We start from the raw sequence: 13,676 nt of genomic DNA, 5'->3' as shown, positions 1-13,676 counted from the left end.
GCCATTATTCAGAATTTGACAGTTATCTAATTGGAGTGAATTTGCAACTGTGGCGGTTCACTGACACACAAATGCACGCAAACCCACGCACACACACTCACACACACAGGCTGTGTGCCGGTCTGAGTTTGTATTTGCGTGTAGGGGGGTGGCAGTGTGTTCTCCAGTCTTTCTTACAGAGGCAACACACCCAGGCAGACCTCACGACCTGGAAGCCTGGCCAAGTGTGTGTGCATGCGTGCGTGTGTGTACAAAGTCATTATCTACCTCTATATTCTACATATGTGTGTGTGTGTGTGCACGCGTGTGTATGAACCACTAAGTCATTATCTTTATTCTATATGTATATGTATGTATGCATGTGTGCGCTTGTGTGTACAAATTGTTGTCATAATCTTTCTTCTATATGTGTGTATGTAACCACCAAGTCATTATCTATACTCTAAATGTGTGTGTGTGTGTGTACGTGGAGTTAAGTCATTTTCTATAGGTGTGCGTGTGCTCACATTGAAGTCATTACCTATATATATATATATATATATATATATATATATATGTGTGTGTGTATGTGTCTGTGTGTGTGTGTGTGTGTGTGTGTGTGTGTGTGTGTGTGTGTGTATATATATATCTGAAAATGTGTCTTTATGTAACTCCACGTTAGTCATGTCTGCGCACTGAGGGCCTCTATGAGGACTGATGGAGGCTCATGATGGTCCACCTTTGGCCCTCAGAGAAGGTCCATGCTGGAAATGGCACACATGCACATCAGTCTGACCTCATGCTTGTTTATCTGAACATATTCATATTCATCTAAAAGCACACCAGCACATGCAAATATCTAGCTTCAAGTGGAACACCAGAGCTTTACAGCCCATGTCCTGCAGAGATCCATCCATCCATCCATCCATCCATCCATCCATCCATCCATCCATCCATCCATCCACTCAGTGCGCTCCAGAGTGTAGTGCTAGGTTTGAGGCCAGCTCCTGGTCCAGCTCCTCCTGTTAGGCAGAAGCAGATTGGTCTCGGTGACGTCTGATGGAAACGGCTTAATAGGTGGAACATCAGCGCGTGGCTCTCGGAGGTACCAGCGCAGTACTCCTGATCACAGGAGCTTCTTGAGGATGAGCGAGCTGAAGGTCTTCATCCTGCCTATCAGAGATGAACTTACTGCGGGGTAATTGATTTTGGAAGCGGAGTGGGGGGTGGAGGAGCTAATGGGTCTGATTCTGAGGAACAGCTGTTAGTAAGAAGCTTTTATTGTCTCGGAAGAACGACGACAGCATAGACCTTTCAGCAGAGTCAGGAAGAACGTCCAGCTCCATAACATCCACACTGACCTGGTTCAGATCCCAGGACCACCAGTGTCCTGGTTCAGCTCGTGATCTGACGTCACCTTCCCAGTAAGACTAGTGACCAGATGTTCTCCATGAAGAATTCATCCACCATCATGGATCCCCCCCCCCCCAAACACACACACACACACACACACACACACTAGATTAGATTGGTTGCATCATTGGCTGTAGAACGCTGGTTGTCCATGGGTGTGTGTGTGTGGCTCCCGCTGCCCTGAGATGATGGAGCCCAGATCTTCATCCATCAGGTCATTTGCTGCCGGCTGTCAGCGCCTCAGCCATCAGATCCAGACGTTTGATCTGCTAACTCCACACTTGGCTCCGTCTGCCGCAGACCTGCTCCTGCTGAGGGAGCATTTCTGTCGGACCCGAGCGCCGTTCCAGCAGAGCGAACCGTCCGGCGCAGGGAAGTGGCTGAGCTTCTGCCAGTGCAGGACAGATCCCTAGCAGATCCCTGCAGGATCTCTGGAGGATCTGTTGGAGGCACAGGAAGCAGACAGGCCAGACGTTAGGGGAGGTGATGGAGGTCCGTTCGAGAAGTGCCGGACAAACGTCCGAACTTGCCACCGAGACGCCCGACCCTGTGGACTGAGGTGGTCCCATGAAGCTGATCACATCTCTTGTATTTTCCAGGATGATCCACTGGGCCGGACGCATCGAGAAGGAGCTGGAGAAGGTTCTGCAGCACGTCATGGGAACCCAGCAGATGAGATCGGTGAGTCCCGCGGTATAGATTGGATGAGGGAGGGATTTGACAGCCGGGTGGCGCCTGGACCAGCAGAGCAGGAAGCTGCTGATCCAGGAGAACATCTCAGACCCTCCTGAGACCCCGCTGACCTCCATCGCTCTGTGGCCTTGGAGTAATACTTCACACAACATCTAGGACATCCACTGTTTACTGCATATTCTTAGGCTGCAGAAAAGTGAAACCAACCTGTGTGTGTGCGGTGTGTGTGTGTGTGCGTACTCTGTGATGGCAGATGGCTGAGCGGAGTGTGATTGACACTGTGTCATCCTGCTTCCTAAAGAGTGTGTGTGTTTGCGGTGCTTTCAGGGCGTGTATTGCAGGCTTCATTACAGCTGAGTGTGTGTGTGTGTGTGCGTGTGTGTGCAGATCGCCAGCTGCTGTGGCGCCGGCGGCGTCTCTAACGCTGGCGCGTGTGTGTATGTGTGTGTGTGCGTGTGTGCGCGGCGGGTGAGTGTGAGTTGACCGAGGTTCATGACCACCACCTGTAGAACCTGGGTCACCTGTTTCCAGTGTTTTTACCAACAGCCAATCAGAAAACAGAAGAACCAGTGGCTAAAGCTAATGTTAATGCTAGTGCTAACGGGGGAGCAGAGCTGAAGTGTAACTTCTAAGATGTATTCTTAAGCTTCGGCAGTTTAGTGTGAATATTTGATGAAGGACACGAGATTTGTGTTGTCATGTTGACGTGTCGCGATGCTTTCTGGTCCTGATGGGACGTGTGGAGCAGGAGGAGGTCCTACTGGACAACCTCAGTATCCCCTTGTCTCAGCAGCCAGAAAGAGCTTTGGGTCGGCGGTAGAAGACAGAAGATACTGCAGTCTGGATGGAAGGTCTTCTCTGGATCAGAAGGTCCATATTGTAGATTTTCAAGTCCAAATCAAAGCTCCTGAAGAACCTGATCTAGGTCAGTTTGCTCTGAGAAAAGACTCAGTCTCCACAGGAAGCAGCTCCATGACGTCTGGACCGGCTCCCGATCAGAGCAGATCCTGAACCCTCTCGCTTCTTGAAGGTCCTGATGGTCCTGGGTGGGGTCCAGACCACCAGCGGGTTCTCCACCGAAACAGAGCAGTGCTGACCGGCCGCCGACGTCTGGTGTCGGCAGCCCATATGGCTGTGTGTGTGCGCCAGTGTTTGTGCCAGTGTGTGTGTGTGTGTGTGTGTGTGTGTGTGTGTGTGTGTGCAGACATTTATCACGGCCCTAAACAGGACTCGTCACAGGGGTTGCTAAATGGCCCGGCGTGGCTGGAAAAGCCATTTTCTAAATGGATGCCTCTCTGTACGTGTGTCTGATAGGAATCTTTAGGGCTCTTCTGGACCCGGCCAGATTGCCCCCCTCCCCCTCCCCCCCCTCCCCCTCCTCCTCCTTCATGCGCAGTTTGTTCTCGCAGACACAAATTTTAAAGTGTGTGTGCAAATGATTTCTGACTTTGTCTTTCACCGTGAACACCGGCTCCTGCGGGCAGGAGGAGGGCGAGGAGTCGTCCTCGTCCTCTTCTTCTTCTTTTTCCTCGTCTTGTGATGGTCTTCGGGTTCCAGACCCACTGCCCTAATTCCAAAAGCCCTGAAATAGAAAAACGTTAATTGCACGACGAAACTTCATTTCCTGAGATCTTCTAATCAGGTTTGGCCCAGATGTTGTCCTTCCCAGGGGGGTGGAGGGTTTAGAGGGGGGGTTGTGTACTGGACTAGGTAAAGTTTAGAATGGAAAGAGATAGGAGGGGCTCACAGCTCGGAGCGTGGGAGGTGGAGAGGATGAAGAGGCTCTGCTGCTATCGTGTTTATATTTAGCACCAGCTGACTGGAGATGGATGGAGTGATGAGAGGAAGGTGAAGAGCTGGACGCTGTCGCTGCTGCTCCTCCTCCTCCTTCTCCTGGAGATCGGGGGTGGGGATGGGGATGGGGGTGGGGGGGCCGCCCTCCATTTCCTGCAGCTTCAGGCTTCATCACACTCAGTGCCTGCTCAGGTTGATGGTGTGATGGAGGTGATGGAGGTGATGGAGGTGACAGGTGTCCAGCGTTAGCTGCACAGACAGACAGACAGACAGACAGGTGTACCGGGCGGGCGAAAAGTAGCCATGATGTGTCTCTCACACACACACACACACACACACACACACACACACACACACACACACACACCATGTGACTGCCTGGTCAGTGCTGCTTCTCGCTCGGAGTCTGACCCTTGAGATCCTGGACCAGCTTCAGATCTGGGAGCATATTATGGGATGGAGAGTGGAGGTTGATTCTGTAGCTGTCAGCTCAGCAAAGGACGACCCACAAACATCTACAGCTTCACAGAAAATTTCTGCAGCTCCGCAAAACAGCCTCCTTGAAGACGATGCATATAAATATATACATATACTATTCATATATATATATATATGTACATATACTTGTTCTTCTTTTCGTTTGGGCTTTTACCCTCAGGGGTCTCCACAGCAAATCAACCTTGTCCGTCTAACCATATTCTCTGGATCCTCCTCTCTCACACCAACTAACCTCATATCCATATATTATTATACATATACTAGTTATAGACTAGCCTTATATAGGTATATTTTTACATATGCTATTCGTATATCTATAAATGAATATTTACATGTACTGTTCATATATATATGAATATATGAATATATATATGAATATAACCATATTCTCTGGATCCTCCTCTCTCACACCAACTAACCTCATATCCATATATTATTATACATATACTAGTTATAGACTAGCCTTATATAGGTATATTTTTACATATGCTATTCGTATATCTATAAATGAATATTTACATGTACTGTTCATATATATATGAATATATGAATATATATATGAATATAACCATATTCTCTGGATCCTCCTCTCACACACCAACTAACCTCATATCCATATATTATTATACATATACTAGTTATAGACTAGCCTTATATAGGTATATTGTTACATATGCTATTCGTATATCTATAAATGAATATTTACATGCACTGTTCATATATATATATATGAATAAATAACCTGTCCCCCCCCGCACCCCCCCGGGGGCCTCAGAGGCAGCTCAGTAACAGAGATGTATCAGCAGAAACCAGCCCAGTGTGTGTGTGTGTGTGTGTGTGTGTGTGTGTGTGTGTGTGTGTGTGTGTGTGTGTGTGTGTGTGTGTGTGGTGTGTGTGGTGGTCTTGTGCGCGCCCCCTCCCCTGTGCATAGAAGTCCCCCCCCCTCCTGTGCTGATATCTCCAGCGTGCACTGCTGGGTTTTCTCTACCGCTGAGCGCTGGAATTTCCAATAAGCTGTCACAAACATTAAACGTCTCCCCGCTCCTTTTCCCGCCCCCCCCCACCCCCCCACCCCGGAAAACAATGTTTTATTGCCTTTCCTCCCCTCCCTGCCCCCCATCAGTCCTGGGGTTGCAGATCCTCACTTTCACGTCAGCCGCACCTCAAGCTGTTGGAGGTCACAGAGATCCTTCAACCACTTGGACCTTCAGAACCCTGAGAACTATGAGAACCTTTTCATTTCCACGTCTGTGGAGGTTCTTGGTTCTCTCAGTCATGGTGAATTCTTCTCCGAATCTTCTTGTCATACCTCCTGGAATTGAATTTCTTCACTTGAAGCCCTCATCCCAGAGGCTTCTACAGCTCTGGTTACCTGTGTGGATTTTCTCAATATCATAGAGTTCCACTAGAACAACCTGCAGCGACATGTCTGCAGATTCTGGACCGGCAGAGTCTGGACTGGTGAAGCTCATCTTCTGAGGTTCCCGGTCCCGGTTCTGGTCCCTGAGCTCTGATCTCTGGTCTCTGGTCCTGGTCCGAGACATCCAATATCTGGGGATGTTCCTGTGACGGGCAGGATCCATCTTTGAGGTCCGATCTATCATGTATGGACAGAAGAAGAGGAGAAGGAGAATGGTGCCGGTTGGTTCCTGCAGGAGATCTAAGTATACGTGGATCTTCCATCTGAAGGAGGATCACCAACTCTTTTCTGGGACGGCTCCCCCGTGACCACCCCTGAAACATCTCAGACCTCCAGGAGGCCAATCCATCCCTGACGTCTGCATCTGAGGAAGGTTTCGAGCCCTGGTTCCTGCACGTTTCTGATCTTCCGGTATTATTTTGAGTTGGCAGAGGAGATGTTGGAAGAGGGCCGTGATTACAACCGCTGATGTTTGGCTCAAGGGTCGGAGGCCTTTCTTGGTTCCTGGAGAGAAGAAGCTCCTCAGCCAGGAGACGAGGGATTAGCGGTCCATAAATACCTCCAGGCTCCTGCTGGATTAAGTCTGTCATCTCCAGCAGGCACTGGTTGAACAAAAACGACGTTTAGATGATTAGTGATGTTTAAAGAAATAAACACCTGGCGTGGTCCAAAGAACCTTCTCTAGACTCCAGGATGTTTTCCAGAAAATGAATGTAGATGTTTAAAAATCTGGGCCCGTCACCTCCTGCTGTGTCTGATGGGATCAGGTCTTCATCCCAACACCTGTCTCTGCAGCCGGAGGTAGACCTTCATCTGGAGGTAGACCACCCTGCTGGTTCTTGATCGGGTTCTTGGAGATGTTTGCCAGTCTCTGCCAGTCTTCCCCCGTCTCAGGGTTTCTACGGAGTTATTTGCAGTGTGCGTGTGTGTGTGTGTGTGTGTGTGTGTGTGTGTGTGATCTCCTAACATCCCCCATTTGATGTTGGAGAACATGCACGTGTAGCGTCTCCTGGGCGAGGAGTTGTCGTGCCCCAGTTGTAAAGTGTTTTACTGGCTCTACTGCAGTGTGTGTGTGTGTGTGTGTGTGTGTGTGTGTGTGTGTGTGTGTGTGTGTATAAAGCTTTTCCCTTCCATTGTGAGCACATTGTATGTTTTCTTCTCACTGTGTGTCGGTGTGTGTTCAGAGGTTCTCGTCCTCCTCCTCTCCTCCTCCAGCCGCTCCGCTCTGATTGGTCGGTCACACTCCTGAAAGGCTGTAATTGGCTTGCAGGCTGGTGGGTGGTTGTCGGTGGAAGTCCCGGCTGACGGAGGCCTCTCAGCAAACCCACATCTTTTCAGCGCCGCACTCTTCTCTTACTCCTGTGTGTGTGTGTGTGTGTGTGTGTGTGTGTGTGTGTGTGTGTGTTTCAAATCTGGAAGATAAGCCCCCCCCCTCCTTTGGCTCGGAGCTGGACTCACTCTCATCTCTGCCTCTGGCTCTTCTCCCAGGGCTCCTTGTTTGATGGGATTTGTGCTCCATCACTACAATTGCCGCGTTACAAATATACTCACTCATGTGCAGCACAAGAATTTACACACACACACACACACACACACACACACACACACACACACACACACACGCCATGCCTGGTTTATGTAAGCAATAGGTCTGTATTCCGCTTGGTGGCGGCGGCTGTTTTTTGGAGAAAAGACCTAATTCGCATCAAACGTATCTCCGTGTGTGTGATGTTCTGGAATCTGAGATTTCAAAAAACAAGTTTTTTAAAATGCCGTTTTATTAAACGTCACCTGTGGCGGTTGGAGGACGCCGAACTAAGGAAGCTCTGGGGCTCGATCTGCCCTTCAGGGGAAGGAAGTGAAACATCCGGGGCCGCGCCGGGGGGGGTTGGGACCTGGATCCGGACCCGGACCCGGACCCGGTCCTGGATCTGCTGCGGCGGCGCCCTCAAGAGCTGAACCTCCTGAGATCTGATCTTCTGTTCTGTGCACCTTCACCCCTCCATCTTCTGATGTATCGATTATTTTTCACGTTGTTAAACGTGCTGTCGGAACCCCCGGTGGAGGTGGGCGGTACTTCACCCTCCGCCCGGCCGTCTTTATCCGAGCTGTATTTTGGGGATCCAAAATGGGGATCCAAAATGGGGATCCAAAATGGACTCAGAGCTGAGGCGGGCGGCAGGGTGACCGGCGGTCCGGAGGAGGGCGCCGGCATCAAAATGGACTCTTCCTCAAGAGGAATGCGGGGCTGAGATGGAACAGTCTGTTTGTAAACACATAAACATCCATCAGTATCTTCACATTGCAGAGTAATCTGAGTACTGTCACTCAGCCTGGAGAAAAAGTAGAGCCGGTTTCCACGTCAACGGCTTTCGGAGGCGGAGGGGGGGAAGGGGGCGGGTCCGAGACGTGATTAGGGTCACTGATTGGTGAAATCAATAAGGCAGGTTGTGCGTGTGCGTGTGTGTGTGCGTGCGTGTGTGTGAGATCTGGAAATTCATTCTATTATCGTGGCAAAGCCGCGGAAGCAGCTTTGCGGAGGGACATTGTGTGTAAGCCGGCAGCCGCTTGTTGCCTACAGGCAGCTTAGCCGCCATTGTCATGGGGACGGATGTGGATGTCATGTGACTCGGTGTTTGGGGACGGCGGGGAGTTAAATCCCGCAGAGCGATGGATTTGAGGCCGTTTCGCGGAGGTGACACACTTAGAACAACTTTTCTTTGTCGTGCGCGGCGACGCGCGGTGCTTCCTGGGCCCGCTCCGGACCGCCGGGACGAGCACGCCGGCGTGTTTCCGCGTGAACTCCGGACCGGCGGCTCATTTCACACCGACAGACATCAAAGCAAGCTGGAATTAACCCCGCGTGTCGGAGCTGCTCCGCACGCCGTCCGCAATTTAACATGGCCGCCGCTCCGGCAGCATCAAACTCCCACCGCCATTCATATTGAAATGAAGGGGTCGCAGCGCCTTGACAACCCTCCGACTTCAAAAGAGCATGGTGCGGACGGGCGTGCACGTGGACGGGCCCAGCGGCACCGTGGGGGACATGCAGGTGTCCGGACTGGAAGTGTGTGTGTGAGTGTGTGTGTGTGTGTGTGTGTATGTACGCAGGCTTCGTGAAACGGGTCAAATGCATTTTCATTTTGACAATGATTCCTTCTGAGGCAAAATTTTGGACACACACACACATACATGCACACTCTTCATCTGCTGAAAATGTGTTTGTGGATTGTTTTAACTCTCCAACAGAGTCGGTCACATCGACTCCCCGTCCCATTTCATTTTCTATTCATTTATTCGACCGACTTCCATTCCCGCCGGCGGTGGCGGCGGCGGCGGCGGCGGCGGCAGTGTGATGAAGGTGATAATGTAGATGAACAGGTGGTGATGGCGAGGAAGGAGACGATGATGACGAGCGTGATGATGATTGTAATTGCAGTGAGTTGTATGCTAATCAGTGACGTGCGTGAAGATGGCTGGGGGTCGCTGCCGTGCAGGGGAGGCCTTCAGCAGCCTGGTGTGTGTGTTTGTTCCTGTGTGTGTGTGTGTGTGTGTGTTGTCCCACAGCTATCAGTGGGCCGCCATGACAGCCATCCAGTCAACACATTCATATTTCATTAATCCGGCCTTTCTGTGCGCTCCTCCTCCCGATGGCCTTTTATTGTCTCCTCTGGAGGTTGTTTAGCAAACCAGCGAGACCCGAACGCATCCGGCCTGAGCTGCACACACACACACACACACACACACACACACACACACACACACACGAGCCTCAAGTGCTGAAGCAGGGAGTCTCTGCTCGTTGTAATTTGGCCTCACTCGTGGAGCTAAATATAACAGCGTGTAGGACACGAAAAAAAGAAAAGAGAAAAACCTCTGCATGTTCCACCTGCCCTTGTGTGTATGTGTGCGTGCTGTGCAGTGTGTGTGTGTGTGTGTGTGTGTGTGTGTGTGTGTGTGTGCGTGCATTCAGCCAGTGCGAACAAAACACCAACCCAACATGGCGGCCGAGCGTTTCAGACCGGGCGTACAGTCGGAGGACGAGTGAAATCTTGGGCAGAAATGCGTACATCTGCTTGCTGTCTGTGTGTGTGTGTGTGCATGTGTGTGTGTGTGTTCTTCCATACACTCACACGCGTCCTGCTTCTCACAAAGGAAAGACAATGGCGGCGTGCACGGAGGGAGCCGGAGCTCCTGCGGCTGCCGGAGGCCTGTCGGGGCGCTGCAGGGGCCAAACTGCCTCCAAGCAGACCAGTGAAATAGTACTTCCAAGTATTTGTACTTTGTGTAGTACTTGTGTCCCTAAATGCGTACTCAGTTACTCAGTTCTGAGGTTTGGGACCTTCGTCTGATGAAGATGAGGAGAGGAATGAACGGAGTGTATGGACTGGATCAGATTCAGTGTCCAGTAGTGCGTGTGTGTGTGTGTGTGTGTAGTAGCCCCATCCTGTTAAACTGGCTGTAAAATCTTCATTTGCTCTGCAGTTTTTTGTAAATCAAAGAAAATCTGTCTCCAGAGGCTCAGGGCTGTGTGTGTGTGTGTGTGTGTGTATGTGTGTGCGTGTGTGTTAAACACCGTCTCCACCTCCAGTCTGCCTTGGCTTCCCATGGTTCTTCTCTCTCCCGTGTGTGTTGGCGGGTCGACTCCATGGTTTGGAGGCTTTGCTGGCTCCTTGTTCTCCTGCAGGAACCTCCAGGTTCTTCTGCACGAACCTTCTCGTTCTCCTCCCACCATGTGAAGCCCAGTTGGAGGATCTTTGTCACAACCTCCTGGAGGTTGATCCAGTCCCAGTCCTGGTCTTCTCCCTGGACGGCGGACGAGCGTTGTTCATTGTTGAGCAGACCGACGGAGATGATCTGTTTGTGTTCCAGCAGCCTCCTTTTCCTTTCACCGCCGCATTTCAACGGAAATTACAGGCCGTCTGATGAGGGGTCTAGAATGACGTGTGTGTGTGTGTGTGTGTGTGTGTGTGTGTGTGTGTGTGTGTGTGCGTGCGTGCGTGCATGTGCGTGTGTGTTATTGAGGCCAGTGGGGGGGGGTGCTCTGCCTGGACGATGGTTCTCTCAGACAGTGTAATGGTCCTGGGCTCCAGAAGATCTCTGCTTTCCTCCCAGGTTGGTCTCTATCAGCCATTAAGTGCCAGGTTTCCATGGAAACAGCCAGTTTACAGGAGTGGCGTGCAGCCTTGTGATGTGGGATCTGCCCTCCTTCTCAGAGCTGGTTGGCGGTTGGGGCGGGGGGGGACCAGATATGAGAGGTCGTCAAGGGCAACCCCACACACACACACACACACACACACACACACACACACACACACACAAGGCACGGTGGCGCTGCTGGAGGCCCCCCCCCCACACATGGCCCCTTATCTCCAGAGCAGGATTTGTGCTGCTGCTCTTCCAACATGAGCAGTGACCCGGTGGCAGGTCAGGGGGGTAATTACCCCCTTTTTGTGTAATAACTCAACTGTGCAGGGAGCCGCTCGCTACCTGCCCCCGCGGGCAAACCGGGGGGGCAGGATGGGTCTCTGGGCAGTGGAGGAATGAAGCTCCCATCCATGCTGGGGGGGTCGTGTTCCTCCTGGGGGAGGAGGTTTCATCAGAGGGTGTTGGAACCTCCGGCAGAGCCCCCTTTTCCCCGCCGCGCCCAAAGCCTTGGGTAAATTGTTGCGAACAAATTTGTCTTGGCGGCTAACCTGTCCGGGGGCTGAGGAGCAACGTGACGAGATCCAGCGAAGAAGATGTCCAGAAGCGCTCCATAACCAGGAGGCTCTGGGAAGACCTCTCTCTGGAAGTGGAGGCTTGAACCACTCGTGGATCGGGTTCTCCTTGTTCCTGCTCGGGTTCTCCCTGGTCCTTCTTGGGTTCTTTCTGGTTCTGCTTTGGTTCTCTCTGGTGCTACCCTGGGTTCTCCTTGTTCCTACCCGGGTTCTCCATGATCCTGCCTGGGTCCAGAGCGCAGACGTGGACCGACGCGGGTCAGGCCACCAGATGAACCTTGATGGGGGTCTGATAGGTCCATGGGATGCATCTGTGCAGGAGGTCTGTGGACCGGATGGTCTCCATCCTCCGGGTGAGGAGGTTTCCGACGGAACGGAGAGAACGGGTTCATCCAGCACTTCCTGGAACTCTGTCTGCCGTCACTGTTGCCATAGCAACTGAAGGCTGCCGCATCGGTGGAGTCCCAGGAGCCGGCGGCGGCGGCGAGGGGTCGACCCCAGCGGCGTCTTCTGGAACCTTCTCTCCCCTGGATTCTGCTGCTCCCGTGAACCGTCGGAAGGAGAAAGGTGGAGGTGGACCTGTAGGGAGGTCGGAGGTTCACGGAGGAGGACGAGAGGACCGGAAGCGTAACGTCTCCTGATCGTCTCCACAGCCTGACCTACTTTGCAGCCGGGGACGCCGCCCCCTGCTGGCCGGGCTGAAGCTGCAGAGCTTCAGCATCGCGCTGGTGAGAAGAAGGAGGAGGTCCAGGGAAGGGCAGAGGTCCTGGGGAGAAGAATGATAGGAAGGAGATGCTATTTGTTGTGAGCATCAGCATCGCGCTGGCGAGAAGAAGGAGGAGGTCCAGGGAAGGGCAGAGGTCCTGGGGAGAAGAATGATAGGAAGGAGATGCTATGTTGTGAGCATCAGCACCTGGGGGGATGTGTGTGTGTGTGTGTGTGGGGGTGTTTGCCCCACATTTTGCAGTTTTGTCCAACTCTTGATGCCCTCAAACCCCCCCAAGCTAATATCAATGCCCACCATTGTTTGCTAAGTGCATCCGTCACCGGGGAAATGTTTTTTTTCTTTTCCACGGAGACGCCGGCAGAATCCCACTCAGAAGTCCAAAGATCCGCCCTGGATGTTGAAGCGACAGGCGTCGGGGCGGCAGAGCCCCCTAACGTCCGCTAAGGACGCGGCATCGGTCTCTGGCAGCGTGGCTCTCCCGGACTCCGGCCGTCTGTGTTTACTGCGGCGCCGCCAAAGGCGTCTCTGCTGATGATGGAGGGCGCCGCCTCGGCCTGCCAGACTCAGCAGATTGTTGGCGGTCGGCGCCGCAGAGCCCTGGAGTCCGGCACCAAAAACTCCCGCGGGGTGTGAACGCAACACCAAACTGTCGCGTCCAACCGGCGGGTCCCCCTGTTATTGACCGAGCAGATGATCAGCTAACCCAGAAGATACTCGGCGGGTGCAGATGATCCATATCTTGAGGTTTCTTTTAATTCCAGAGAAACGTTTCACCGTCTGAAGTTTGAACGTTCCTTCTTCACGTAGCGTTTGCTCATATAGGAATTCCTCCACCTGATAACAGGAGCATTTAATGCTTCTTTCCGAAGGAAGAAGACGTTCCTCCAGGTTTTCCTGCGTCACCGGGGTCTCGGCGATGTATCTTCTGCCCGTGTTTCACGTGGAGGACGGTGGTGGTCCTGTCTCCAGCAGTGTGTGTGCTCCAGTTCCCGAGCAGGTTTCGCTCTCCAGCCCCCAGACTGATGTTCTGAGGTCCCTCATCTCCAGTCTGCAGCTCCAGGGATTCACCCCCCACCCCCCCAGACCAACATCTCAGCAGTAGTCCCTTTACTCTCTGCTCCTGCTGGTCTGTCCAGGCAGCAGATGAAGCCCGAGGTTGGCTTCTTCTCACCTGGTAGGAGCTCCTGCCGTTGCACTGGGACGCCCCTGCAGGACAAGGGGTTGCTCCTCACATGTCCATCTCCACCGTGTCTCACCAGAGGGTGCAGCTTCCTGGACATCACGAGGTTCCTGGCTTTGGAGCCTCCAAGCAGAAGCTTGATGGACCTTAGTGATCAGCTCTACATGGAGATTGTAACTCAATCCATTTTGCCTGCAGGACCTGATCTCGTCAGCAGCTGGGCAGCATATAAGTGTGTGTGTGTGTGGGGGG

The 13,676-nt window shown here is 52.4% G+C and overlaps 1 protein-coding gene across 3 annotated transcripts in view; it reads left to right on the top strand.

The window, feature by feature from the left end:
• The window catches only part of cacna2d2a (calcium channel, voltage-dependent, alpha 2/delta subunit 2a), a 68,408-nt gene that overhangs the window by 1,321 nt on the left and 53,411 nt on the right, over positions 1-13,676 (top strand). For all 3 annotated transcript variants that reach the window (XM_086149554.1, XM_086149553.1, XM_086149552.1), the window contains exon 2: positions 1,992-2,073. In XM_086149554.1, coding sequence (XP_086005680.1) covers positions 1,992-2,073 — 82 coding nt within the window. The remainder of the gene's footprint in view (positions 1-1,991; positions 2,074-13,676) is intronic.

This window comes from Fistularia commersonii, chromosome 7, assembly GCF_037954325.1.
Source record: "Fistularia commersonii isolate RoL2024-O1a breed Wild chromosome 7, RoL_Fcom_v1.0, whole genome shotgun sequence".
In the NCBI taxonomy this organism is placed as follows: Eukaryota; Metazoa; Chordata; class Actinopteri; order Syngnathiformes; family Fistulariidae; genus Fistularia; species Fistularia commersonii.
Note: the sequence above shows the minus strand (reverse complement) of the source record. Positions and strands in the feature narration are given on the sequence as shown.